Source organism: Anolis sagrei, chromosome 4 (genome assembly GCF_037176765.1).
Source record: "Anolis sagrei isolate rAnoSag1 chromosome 4, rAnoSag1.mat, whole genome shotgun sequence".
Lineage (NCBI taxonomy): Eukaryota > Metazoa > Chordata > Lepidosauria > Squamata > Dactyloidae > Anolis > Anolis sagrei.
In genome coordinates this window covers 65,791,728-65,806,546 of record NC_090024.1, presented here as the reverse complement: position 1 = coordinate 65,806,546, position 14,819 = coordinate 65,791,728, and the positions used below count along the sequence as shown (strand labels likewise).

The window sequence follows — 14,819 nt, the reverse complement described above, 5'->3', positions numbered from 1 at the left end:
AACTATTTCAGGAGATAAAGTTGTCCATGAGATAAGCTGTAATGCTTCTCTGTAAGGAAACTGTAGGTTGGCTTTAGATGTTGGCTCCCTGCTTAGAAAAGGATAATTAATTTTTTACAGCATCCAGTTCTGGCAGAAGTGTTGACAAAGGCACCTAATTAACAGACACAGTATCATGCAAACAGTAAATGACCTTCCAACTATATATTGGACCAAAGGGCAACTCTAACAACCGGTATTGATAACAGTAAACACTTCAAACTGTTAATACTAAATCTTTTTATTTGATACTGTATAAGCATAGATTCCGCCTGCCACATTTTAATCAAAGTTGTTGGTTTATTTTAAATTGTAGAAAATACAATATCTCATGTCTCAAAATAACTGTAGCAATTTTCCTAGGCCCTCATGGACATATAAATATGGACATAGATATATGGGATACTTGTTATTCCTGTTCTATTTATATCTTGTCATTTTCCCAGCCCTGGGATCCAAAGAGACTTTAGAAAAAGCAATTACTCAGTTTTCCTTATGTCAATGCTCTCTCAGGACCCTTTCACACAGCCATATAACCCAAAACATCAAGGCAGAATAGGCCACAAAATCTGCTTTGAACTGGAATATCTGAGTCCATTATCAGTTCAAAGCAGATAATGTGGGGTTTTATTCAGCTGTGTGGAAGGGGCCTTCGTGTCAGTCCTTAAGCCCCAAAACAGTTTCAGGAAAACTCCCAAGGTTTTTTTTTGTTTTTTTTTTAAAGCTTTGGATAAAAAATTATCCTGCAAGATAACAAGCACATTCTGATATAACTAAATTTTGGTTTGATCACAAATGTCTGGATTTTAAGAAATCTCTCGTTCAAAAAAATGCAATTGGAGCCCCCGGTGGCGCAGTGGGTTAAACCCCTGTGCCGGCAGGACTGAAGACTGATACGCCGCAGGTTCAAATCCTGGGAGAGGTGGATGAGCTCTCTCTATCAGATCCAGCTCCTCATACGGGGATATGAGAGAAGGCTCCCACAAGGATGATAAAAAACAGCAACAACAAAAACATCAAATTATCGGGGTGTCCCCTGGGCAATGTCCTTGCAGACGATCAATTCTCTCACACCAGAAATGACTTGCAGTTTCTCAAGTCACTCCTGACATGACAAAAAATGCAATCAGTACAGGAAAATACAGTATCTGCTGTTTTTACTGTAGAATAGCTTCATTTATGAAGAAACAAGAATTATTAAGGAGAAATAGAAAGAGGTGCTGAGAATGGTCCAAAATTGCTGGCTGTACCACTGATACCTGATTCAACTACATTATACATTCAGAAACTTACAGAAGGTAGATTAGATCTCCTTATACTTGTAAGAACCTGGGAATCCCTTTTCATTTTCATTGAGGGATGGGCACTCTGTGTGCATAATGATCTTCCAGACTGGCTACCTGTTTCATTATTAAAACAAGGCTCACCTCTAGATTTAAACTGCACAAAGCCACAGGGCTTGCCAGTACATTCCATTGCTTAAACCAAATCTGGAGAAGCTGTTTTGTTTTCATACATTGATTGCACTGCATCCATTCCTTTTGATTGGGATATTCCAGTAACTGTCCAAATTTACAACAAAGATGAAAGATTGAAGCATATTAACCATACCATCTATATAAATAAAAATGTAATGTTCATTTGTGGGATTAAAATAAGTCAAAAACCACTGGACGAATTGACACCAAATTTCGACACAACACCCTTATCAGGCTAACGAGTGACCATCCCTCTGGAAAACACAGTGGAAGAGACTTAAAAAGCCAAAAAATAAAAAATACATTACAACGCATGCACAAAACCACATATATACACATATACACAAATATATACCCAAACACACACACACAAAGCACATATACACAGACTGGAACGGCTAGTTATCAATAAGATATATGGTAGTCATCTTCCCTTAGAAATTAAGGAAAGATTTGGGAGTACAAATAGACATTTGGGCAATCTTCGGTTTTTCTACAATTTCTGACAGGAAAAAGAATAATGTTTGCACTGTGATGGGGTTTGGACGATCTTACAAAACTTTCATAGGCTTTGAATCTGCACTGAATCAGATCCCATGAGATAGATAGATTCTGGCAAAAACTTGAGGTCACTAACATTGACAGGGCTCTGTTGAGTTCTTTTTGCAGTCTTCATGACAAAAATGTGCCTGAAATTGAGTTAGAATAATAGAATCATGGAGTTGGAAAAGACCTCATGGCCCATCCAGTCCAACCTCCTGCCAAGAAGCAGGAAAATTGCATTCAAAGCACCCCCCGACATATGGCCATCCAGCCTCTGCTTCAAAGCCTCCAAAGAAGGAGCCTCCACCACACTCCGGGGCTGAGAGTTCCTCTGCTGAGCAGCTCTTACAGTTAGGAAATTCTTCCTAATGTTCAGGTGGAATCTCTTTTCCTGTAGTTTAAAGCCATTGTTCCACATCCTAGTCTCCAGGGAAGCAGAAAACAACCTTGCTCCCACCTCCCTATGATTTCCCCTCACATATTTATACATGGCCCTCATGTCTCCTCTCAGCCTTCTCTTCTGCAGGCTAAACATGCCCAGCTCTTTAAGTCGCTCCTCATAGCGCTTGTTCTCCAAACCCTATGCAATGGTGAAGGCAATTTAGCTAGATTGATAGTAATACATACTGGAATCAAAAGAGTTGTATTCTGGTTCTCACTTTTTTCAAAATTTTAATTAATTTAATTTGGTTAAAAACTTTTCAAAATAAATTCTCGTCCAGCTGAATTGGCAGGTACATTGATTCCTGTAGACAGTTTGATATTTCTAACTTGGCCGTACATTGGCCTGAGATAGTATTTCGGGATTTTTATTGCAATTCTCAACAGTTAGCAACTAATTGTGTTAAATTCAAATTGTTAGTTTCTTCTCAGAAACATACCAACACTGCTGGACAATTAATGGACATCCACCTGAGTAAATTAAATGGCATAGCTATATAGGAAGCATATTCATTCTTCAAACTCTTGGACAACTTAAGTGTCAGATGCCAATGCAAATATACAATAGAGTGTTAAATTATGATCTCCTTTTTTTGTTAATGAAAGCCAGTGTGTTCTGTCAATAATGCAGGTCTTTCATGCTACGATTTTAACACAGATGCTACATGGGGCACAGTTTTGTGTTTTCTGTAATGCCATGACTTTAAAATTAATTCAAACAATAATTTTGAAAAACAATGGCTTGCAAACTAATTTACTTTAATGCTTAGATTAGAGACTAGTCAATTTCTTACAGGACCTCAGGTTTTGAAATCTAAGTAAAAGTTATGATTAAAATATAATGTATCAGGTATGCCCAAAAGGATTGCAACTCTGAAACTCTTAATAACACACTTTGGTCAAGGTGGTAAAAAAACAGTAGGCAAGGCAGGGCTTAGTCTTCTTCTGGGGAAGCCCTACTCTTGGTCCCATCTCCTTTGCAGGTGTGGTTGGTGGGGACGAGGGACAGGACCTTTTCTGTGGTGGCCCCTCGGCTAGAGAACTCCCTTCCCAGCAAAATTAGATCAGCTCCCTCCCTCCTGACCTTCAGAAAGAAATTAAAACATGGATGTGGGACCAACCTTTGTACAGGAATGCAGTACAATAAGTGATGATGAAATATGTGAAATCGCAAAAACAGCTCCTGGACTATGATTTTGGATTGCGTGGTTTTAATAATTGGTTTTAATGTTTATATGTTTTTAATTTTATATTTTAATGTATATATTTATTTTACTATAGGTCTATTTTATATGACATTGAATTATTTCCTATTGTAAGCCTGCTCTGAGTCCCCTTCGAGGTGAAAAGGGTGGGACATAAATAGTAAATAAACAAATGAATAGTCTATGATTCCCACAAAGTGCGATTTTTGCTATGGGGTATAGCCAAAGAAAAATTGTAACAGTGCATCTGGAACAGTCAGTTGCAAAACTACGTAAGCAAAAAAAAAAAAAATATCTGTATTTAGTTTTTAGAAACAGGAGGTGGGCTTTCCCCCCTCCAATTCATTTGATTACTTTATCTATTCTAAAATAAAGGAAACAATTTATTCTGGCCCAATTTAATGTGTTTCCATCACGATGTGTCATACTGTAATGCACAGAAAATGGAAACTGTGTAACATCTTTTCTCATGTTGTTCTTTCTATTATGACCTCCTATCACATTTTATTACTCCAGTTTTGCAAACTACATACACCTGGAGAAATCCAACATATTTTGCATTGATTATCTTCTAACATACAAGTTCCCCCCAATTATAGCCAAGGTAGCCAGTGTCTGTATGGTAGCAATAGTATGTTAGTGTAGGATGCTGATTTAGTTTTGAAGATATCACTGTTTTATACTCTTTGATATTTGTTGCTGTGTTTCTTCAACCCAATTCTGATGTATGCAACCACAGGGAAACCCTATCACGGAGCTTCTTTCCAGAATTTGTTCAGAGGATGGTTTTTTCCTTTGCCTTTCTCTGAAGTTGGGAGTGTGTGACTTCCTCTAGATTACCCAATGCTAAATAGAGATTGAAACCCTGGACTTCCAGTGTCTTAATCTAACTAACACGATTACATCATGCTCGTATATTATAAATGTTCTGTGCTGAATACTGTATTTTACTCCCTTTCCTTTCATTCTGTTTTTGTGGTCATTGTAAGAATAAAGATTCATACATATAATGCGGCTTAGTCTTGGATAAGTATGCATAGGGATGGCAAGCAGAATAGTAATTGGATTTGATCCCAGGGAATTATTGATTGGACTTCATATTGTGATCCATTTGAAAGAAAGTAAAAGTAGCTATACTGGCAAGAACATACAGTACTATTTTAATGACCAATATATTCGGTGCCTGTAGAATTAATGCCATTTGACACCACTTTAACTACATGGTTCAATGATATGGAATCCTGGGATTTGTAGTCTGGAGAGGTACCAACACTTTTTCGCAGAGAAGGCAAAAGACCTTGTAATCTATAGAAGTAAGTCGTGTCGAACTGCATTGATTCTACAGTGTAGATACACCCTAAGTATCTCAAGTGAAGTTTTATTTAAAAATAAATATGTATTTATAAACATTTGGAAGATAAACATAATAGTTCTGCCTGAATTGGAAGTTTCCCTTCCCTTCTGCCTTTCCTTGTCCAATCCACCTTAAAAAGATACTCTAAAGCAGTGGTTCTCAACCTGTGTGTCCCCAAGTGTTTTGGCCTACAATTCCAATAAATTCCAGCCAATTTATCAGTTGTTAGGATTTCTGGAAGTTGAAGACCAAAACATCTGGGGACCTATAGGCTAAGAACCACTGCTCTAAAGGGCTGGGGAAAACCCCTGGAGCAGGCTTTTGGCACCATGGAGGGTTTTTCCTTACCCTGGAGGGTTCCAATCTCTTTGGCATCAGGCACTGAAATAGATCATTAGATTGTCAACATATAACTGTATACTTCAGAGTTTTTTTTCAACCTATATTTCCTCAATGTCAACATTCAGCAGATTTTAAACATACATTAAACAACATATAGAGTAAAACAGGCCAAGTACCAAAAATTCAACAAGAATGAAAGTTCCATTGTATGAGAACTGTGTATGTCAGGGGTCCTCAAACTAAGGTCCGGGGCCCAGATACAGCCCTCCAAGGTCATTTACCATTTATCTGGTCCAATACAATTTTTAAAAAGACTTTCCAAAGACACATTGTGAAGACATTTCTGCTTACCAGCCAATATATATTATTGTGCAGTCTAAAAAACAATAACAGACTCCGTGGTTTATTTTTAGAACTGATACTGTAATTTAACTGGACTATTTCCTCATCTACGTGACAATCTACCAGAATATATTTAATCTTGATGAAGAAAGCAATGCATAATACAGCTACTATTAAAAAATATAACAGTATAAAAACAAATTTTGATCTTATTTTGTAGAATCTGTCAATGGAATATTTAAAACACTAATTTGGACACACTAGAGTACCATTTTCCCTGAAGATTTTTCTTCTTCTGGGAAATTAAATGCTTCACTTAGCTATCCCTATAGCATTTGAACTGTAAAAACAGCAAACTCCTAGAGAACTCTTATGAGTATTAATTTACAAATTATTAACATTGACAAAACTCATGGCACTTTACTTCCTTTACACACACACCCCCTTTTCTGTAGAAATCAATTCTGGGGCTGCTAAAAGGAAGATGTAGCAACAGGGCTATACTTATTTATATTATCTGTAAAAGATTAGGATTTGCTTGCGAAAGATTTCACCACAACCTAGAAGGACAGGAAAGCAGCTGTCTTCCTTCTGGTGAGATTTTTTTTGATAGTGCTGAAGGATTTTTATTTTGACCTTCATAATGCACAAAAACAGTGTAAACAAGGGGTCCCCAAACTAAGACTCATGGGATGGATGTGGCTCTCCAAGGTCATTTACCCGGCTTCCACCCTAAACTTTAAACTTAGGGTTGTCCTGAGTCTGAAATGACTAGAAGGCACACAATAACAATATTCCTAATTAACTTTTCCTTCTTACCACTCAAAAGTGTGGCGCAGTGGGTTAAACCCCTGTGCCGGCAGGCTGAAGACCAACAGGTTGCAGGTTCAAATCCGGGGAGAGGCGAATGAGCTCCCTCTATCAGCTCCAGCTCCTCATGCGGGGACATGAGAGAAGCCTCCCACAGGGATGATTTTAACAAACATCAAAATCGTCCGGGCGTCCTCTGGGCAACGTCCTTGCAGACGGCCAATTCTCTCATACCAGAAGCGACTTGCAGTTTCTCAAGTCGCTCCTGACAGAATAAAAAAAAGTCAAAAGTGTGAGAGTTGGTAAACGTGAATAAGCGGAATAAGCAGAAGCTTTACCACAGTATTAATTATGGACTTGGAGAAACGATGGCCACCAGGCTGGCTTTTTATTGTATTAATGTAATGTTTTCAACTGTTTATAATTATTGTTACTATGTATTTTATTGTGTTGAATTGTAGGCATCAAACGCATGCCGGTTGGAAGCCACCCTGAGTCCCCCTTAGGGGGTTGAGAAGGGCAGGGTAGAAGTACCCAAAATAAATAAATAAAATTAACCAAGGTATATCTTGCTGTATAATAAAATGTTACTCAGGCTTGTACAACAAGTAACAGTACTTAAATTCAAAGGTTCAAACATGGTAACGGTATGTATATACATCGGCCTCTTTGAATTCAGGCAGAGAACAGAGGAATAAAATAGTCTTTAAGCCTCATGCCTTAAAATGATCAGTCTTTAAAATAGTTGAAAGCCAGCACTTTCTCTTCACTGTCTTTGGGGAGATTTATAGAAGTTGTAGTTCGCCTACATTCAGTGCACACTATGAACCCAAACAATGAGGGATCTGGACCAAACTTTGTATGCATCCTCGATATACCCAAATTTGAATACTGGTGGGTTTTGAGGGGAATTGGCCTGAACATTTTGGAGTTGTGGGTACTGGGATTTATAGTTCACCTGCAATCAATGAGCATTTTGAACTCCACCTAAGATGGAATTGGACCAAACTTGGCACACAGAGCTCCCATGACCAGCAACAAATACTGGAAGTCATTCACCTTCTTTTAGGGGAGTTGTAGTTCACCTACATCCAGAGTACTGTGAACCCAAAGACCTATGGATCTGAACCAAACTTGGCACACAAACCTGATATGCTGAAATTTGTTTACTGGGGGGGTTGGGGGTTGGGGGGAACTGACCTTCCTTTTTGGGAGTTGTAGTTCACACACAACTAGAGAAACTGTGATGTCCACCAATGATGGTCCTGGACCCAACTTGGCACACAGAATCCCCATGATCAACTCAACCTACTGGAGGGGTTTGAGGGAACTGACTCACCATAGTGGGAGTTTACCCTACCGCCAGAGAGCACACTGAACCACACCAATGATGCATCTAGAGCAAAGTTGCCGCACATGTCCAGCTTTAATTACTGGAGTTTCTGGGGGTTAACCTAGCATGATGTGAGTTGCATTACAACCACAACCTTATTCATTTTGGGGGAAAAAAGGACTTCTCCCAATAACCCGGGTAATGCCGGGTCCCCAAGCTAGTGAGTTATAAAAACCATACCTCCTCTTCTAGAAAATGTATTAACAGTTGCAAATGGGCAACAAACAGAAAAGTCTTTATTGTGAATTGAAGTGCAGTTCTTTTGTTTACTAACAGCTAAACAATTTCACAGTCTGGAGGTGCCACTGGAAGTAGTATTTACTTTTAGCTCCACCTACACCATGCCTGGGGAAGGCCATCCTAAGAGACCACTTTGGGTAGCCTTTGGGTGCATCTAGATCAGGCATGGGCAAACTTTGGCCCTCTGGGTGTTTTAGATTTCAACTCCCACAATTCCTAACAGCCTACCGGCAACTACCCACAATGAATGCAGTTTGACATCACTTCAACTGTTATGGTTCAATGCTATGGAATCATGGGAGTTGTAGCCTTTAGCCTTCTCTTCCTAAGAGGGCTGGTGCCTCGCCAAGTTACACATTCCAGGATTTCACAGTGTTGATCCAAAGCAATTCAGGTGGTGTCAAACTGTATTCATTCCAGAATGGATGCATCCTCTGGCTGAACAAGAGAGCATCACCTGCTGCCTCCATCCTCTCATTTTGCTCAGCAGAGAGGTCATTTGGAGGAGAGAGAGCAGAGGAAGAGCAGGAGGTGACAAGGAAGGAGTGTGACAGAGCTGTGCCACAATGGGACTGGAATTTCCATTGTATCAAGAGCACCCATGTATTTCAAAGGGACGTTTTCCTGTTCATATTGAATGTAGATTAATTAAATGGTGAGTTCATTTTCAAATGCAAAAACCTGTTCATACCGAAATTGAAGGGCTCCCGAAAAGAAAATCTGTAAGAGCAAACAATTTAATAAGAAATATACCTCAGGCACAACATCCACAGTCGGAAGCAGAGACAAATTACAGGAAGAAGGGGAGGAAATGGGAAAGCACTGGCCCAAAAGGAAGATCTCTCTCTCTCTCTTTCACACACACACACACACACACACACTGGGGCTTGGATAACAAAACCTCCTCAATTACTTCATTGCAGTGGTCCTCAACCTCTGGGTCGCCAGGTGTTTTGGCTTACAACTCCCAGAAATCCCAGTTTACCAGCTGTTTACCAGGAACCCCCCCCCCGGTGGCGGAATGGGTTAAACTTTTCTGCCAGCAGGAATGAAAACCGACAGGTCCGAGATTTGAATCCAGGGAGAGTGTGGATGAACTCCCTCTGTCAGCTCCACTTCCCATGCTGGGACATGAGAGAAGCCTCCCACAAGGGTGGTAAAACATCAAAAACATCCCGCGTCTCCTGGGCAACGTCCTTGCAGACGGCTAATTCTCTCACACCAGAAGCAACTTGCAGTTTCTCAAGTCGCTCCTGATATAAAAAAACACCCCACAAATCAAAACATCAAAATATCCGGATGTCCTCTGGGCAACGTCCTTGCAGGCGGCCAATTCTCTCACATCAGAAGCAACTTGCAGTTTCTCAAGTCGCTCCTGACATGGAAAAAAACCCCCCACATATCAAAATATCCGGGCGTCCCCTGGGCAACGTCCTTGCAGACAGCCAATTCTCTCACACCAGAAGCGACTTGCAATTTCTCAAGTCGCTTCTGACACACACACAAAAAAAGCTGTTAGGATTTCTGAGAGTTGAAGGCCAAAACATCTGGAGACTCAAAGGTTGAGAACTACTACACTAGAGAATAAATCCAGTTGTTGCCTCCTGCAGAATTCTGGGGTTTGTAGTTTAGGGAGGAGCCTTTAACAGCCTCCCTAAACTACAAACCCCAGAATTCTCCAGGAGGCAGTAACCGGATTTAAAGTGGATTCATTCTCTAGTGTGATGAGCTCCTTGGGAGAAAGCCCCATTAAAACAGTGCCCCTTCTACAAAACAGTTTGCCTTTGGGATATTTGCCTTTGGTAATAACTAATACTAATACAGTGCTATGCTAATAATTATAATATATTGTATGCACATATAATATTGATAATAATATTGTAATACAATATAATACTAATAATACTACAATATAATTATATATTTTATATTAAATGTAATATTATTAATAATATTGCAGTATTATGGTATAGTAGAATATAGCAATATCTAAAACTAATATTGTGCTATGCTAATATTTATTTATTTACACCATAATAATATAATATGTTGTAAGCACATATAATATTAATCATTATATTGTATATACAATATAATACTAATAATAATACAATAGTATGATAATATATTTTATATTAAATGTAATATTATTAATAATATTCCAGTATAGTGGTATAGTACAATATAGCAATATCTACGACTAATATTGTGCTATGCTAATAATATAATATGTTGCAAGCACATAATATTAATCATAATATTTTATATACAATATAATACTAGTAATAATACAATAGAATAATTATATATTTTATATTAAATGTAATATTATTAAAACTATTGTAATATAGTGGTATAATACAATATAGCAATATTTAAGACTAATATTGTGCTATGCTAATAATATAATATATTGTAAGTGCATATAATATTAATCATAATATTTTATATACAATACAATAATAACATATAATAATTATATATTTTATATTAAATGTAACATTATTAATAATATTGCAGTATAGTGGTATAGTACAATATAGCAATATCTAAGACTAATATTGTGCTATGCTAATAATATAATATGTTATAAGTACATATAATATTATTGCAGTATAGTGGTATAATACAATATAGCAATATCTAAGACTAATATTTTGTTATGCTAATAATATACTATGCTGTAAGTACATATATTAATCATAATATTTTATATACAATATAATAATTATATATTTTATATTAAATGTAACATTATTAATAATATTCCAGTATAGTGGTATAGTACAATATAGCAATATCTAAGACTGATAGTGTGCTATGCTAATAATATAATATGTTGTAAGCACATATAGTATTCATCATAATATCGTATGTATAATATAATACTAATACAATATATTTTATATTAAATGTAATATTATTAAAATATTGCAATATAGTAGTATAGTGCAGTATCTAAGACTAATATTGTGTTATGCTAATAATATAATATGTTATAAGTACATATAATATTATTGCAGTATAGTGGCATAGTACAATATAGCAATATCTAAGACTAATATTTTGTTATGCTAATAATATACTATGCTGTAAGTACATATATTAATCATAATATTTTATATACAATATAATAATTATATATTTTATATTAAATGTAACATTATTAATATTATTGCAGTATAGTGGTATAGTATAATATAGCAATATCTAAGACTGATAGTGTGCTATGCTAATAATATAATATGTTGTAAGCACATAAAATAATTATCATAATATTTTATATACAATATAATAATTATATATTTTATATTAAATGTAACATTAATAATATTGCAGTAAAGTGGTATAGTACAATATAGCATATCTAAGACTAATATTGTGCTATGCTAAAAATATAATAATACAATATAATAATTATATATTTTATATTAAATGTAACATTATTAATAATATTGCAGTATAGTGGTATAGTACAATATAGCAAAATCTAAGACTAATATTGTGCTATGCTAAAAATATAATATGTTGTAAGCACATATAATATTAATCATAATATTTTATATACAACATAATACTAGTAATAATACAATATAACAATTATATATTTTATATTAAATGTAATATTATTAATAATATTGCAATATAGTGGTATAGGACAATATAGCATTATCTAATATTAATATTGTGCTATGCTAATAATATACTATGTTGTAATTACATTTAATAGTAATCATAATATTTTATATACAATATAATAATACAATAGAATAATTATGAATTTTATATTAAATGTAATATTAGTAATAACATTGCAATATAGTGGTATAGTACAATATAGCAATATATAATACTAATATAGTGATATGCTAATAGAAGTAGTATGATATAACTTGTAAGTCCCCTTCGGGGTGAGATGGGCAGCATATAAATTGTGTAAATAAATAAATATCCTAAAGCTGTGGATGCAGAACCTGCAGATACTGTGTCTGCCTGGAGTGGACCTGCTGCTGCTGACACTCAAGAGAGAGGTGTCTAGTGGGAGGGGCACCCTTTTGTTCGGAGCGCGCTGCCCCCTCGCCCCGCCCACTTTTTCGCCCCTTCCCTTCTTCTTCTTCTTTTTTTTCAAACCCGGCGCGCGCTCGGGGCTCTCCCCCTTTCCCGCGAGGCGACGCTGACGTACCCAAGAGCAGCAGGCGGTGCGTCTGCTTGTACTCGCGCTTCTGCTCCCGCAGCGCGCGGTCGATGCTCCGGCTCACGCGCCGCGCCTCCTTCTCGGCCTCGCGCTCCTCCGGGGGGCGCCCTCCTTTCTCCCGAGGAGGCGGGGGCAGGAGCTGCAGAGTGGGAGCTCCCCCCGAGGACGAGGCTGAGGCTGGCTCCGCTTTCCCCTCGCCGCCGTTCTGAAGGAGCAGCCGAGGCCCGTCCGCAGCTGCTGTTCCTCGTTTCCCGCCTTCCTCATCTCTCTTGGCTTTGGGCAGTGGGGAGGGCGGCTGAGGCGGCTCGCTCTCGGCAGCGGCGGCGGCGGCGCTGCTGCTGGAGATGGATGACCCGCCGCCGCCGCCACCGCTGCTCCCACCGCCGCCGCCTCCTCCTTCTCCGAAGAGCCGCGGGCGGAGGCTGTAGCAGAGCCCCATCTCGGGCGGTGCCTCGGGCGCTCAGCGGGGATGGCCGGGAAGGAGAAGCGTCGAGGCGAAGCAGGAGAAGGCGGAGGAGGAAGAGGTGGAGGAAGGGGAGGGCGGCGCGGCGGGGAGCAGCCCCTCCTCACAGGCCCCGGGACGCCCAGGATGCCTCTGCTGCTGCTTCTCTGCCCGCCGGCGCCGCTCCCGGGCCATGTTGCATTGTGAACGCTCGCCTGCCGCCCCCCTTCCTCTCTCCCTTCCTCTCCTTTCCTTCCTCCCTTCCTTCTCTTCTTCCTCCTCCTCGCCTCACATCACCTGACACGGACCCGCCGCTTTACCGTAAATACCCCAGCGCGAGCCCACCGCGCAGCTCGAGGGCACCACCAAAGGAAGGCTTGCTTGGGAAGGAAAAGAGGGAGGGAGGGAGGGGGAGAAGCGCGCGCCCAGGCAGAGAGGCAGAAGTACGCACGCGCAGCACACACATATACACACACACACACATTAGGACCAAGGAGGCAGACTGATGGACCGGACACCGAGGCACTTCAGGAGCCCAGGCGTGTGCACCAACATGCAGGTAGAAACTACACACACATACCCTCCAGGTATCTTAGACTTCTACTCACTCAATTCCTAATAGTCTGTAGGCTGTTAGGAATTGTGGGAGTTGAATTGTGGGAGTTGAAGTCCAAAACAACTGGAGGGCCCAAGTTGCCCGTGCCTGCAGTAGGGCCAAGGTACATGGATGGACAAACACAGAGATACTGTGTGTCCATAACACACATAAGCTGTTAGGAATTGTGACTGTTAGGAATTGTGTTAGTAAGCTGTTAGGAACTGTGGGAGCTGAAGCACAAAACACCTGGAGGGCCCAAGTTTGCCCATGCTTGCACTAAGGCCAGTGTGCATAGATGGACACACAGAGATGCTACATGTCTGCAACACACATAAGCTGTTAGGAATTGTGGGAGTTGGAGTCCATATGCAGAAGTACGCACGTGCAGCACACACACACACACATATATATATACACACACACACTTTAGGGCCAAGGCATGAAGACAGATGGACTGGACACCGAGACACGCAAACTAGGGCTTCTTCATTCAGGAGCCCATACGTGTACACCAACATGCAGGTGGAAACTATACACACATACACTAGTGCAGGCATGAGCAAACTTCGGCCTTGAGGGCCCAAGTTTGCCCATGCCTGCACTAGGGCCAATGTGCATGGATGAACACACAGGGATGCTGGATGTCTGCAACATACATAGGCCGTTAGAAATTGTGGGAGCTGGAGTCCAAAACACCTGGAGGGCCCAATTTTGCCCATGCCTGCACTAGGGCCAATGTTTGTCATATATATGTTGTGCTCCACCCTGAGACCCCTGCGGGGTAAGAAAGGTGGAATATAAATGCTTTAAATAAAAATAATTATAATCCAACAACAACAACACTTTATTAGTATTCCACCTCATCTCCCTGTGGAGACTCGGGCGGCTCACAGACACAAAAGGCAAATATTCAATGCCTTGTACTGTAATAAATAACTAATATAATTTAAATAAAAACAATTTAAATAGTATAAACAAATAGTTATAAAAGAAATAATAACTATCCTATAAAACACATTTAAACAACATTAGTAAAGGTTAAATTTAAATTTAAACAAATGCATGAGGATTTTGTTCAATACTCAAGTATATGGAAAGGCACACACACACACGTGTGTATGTTTGCAAACCACACCTAGCACATTAGGGTTTCATTCCAGTGCCAAGGTGTATGTATATATATGCACACAGAAACGTGTATGTTTATAACACACACACACTAGGGTTTGTTCAAGAGCTAAGGCATGTTCATAGATACACAAACATGTACAGAGATTGGCATGTGTGTCTACAATCCAACACACCTATATGTCTTCAGGTTTTGCTCAAGACTCAAGGTGCATATACAAACACAGATTCATGTGTATGTCTTCAAGCCAATACATGCACACACGAGG

At 39.2% G+C, this 14,819-nt stretch overlaps 1 protein-coding gene across 1 annotated transcript in view; it reads right to left on the bottom strand.

The window, feature by feature from the left end:
• Positions 1-13,232, bottom strand: part of GNAL (G protein subunit alpha L) — a 161,775-nt gene extending 148,543 nt beyond the window's left edge. Inside the window, exon 1 of the mRNA XM_060775029.2 lies at positions 12,371-13,232. Coding sequence (XP_060631012.2) covers positions 12,371-12,821 — 451 coding nt within the window. The 5' untranslated portion in view covers positions 12,822-13,232. The remainder of the gene's footprint in view (positions 1-12,370) is intronic.
• Positions 13,233-14,819: the final 1,587 nt, after the last annotated feature.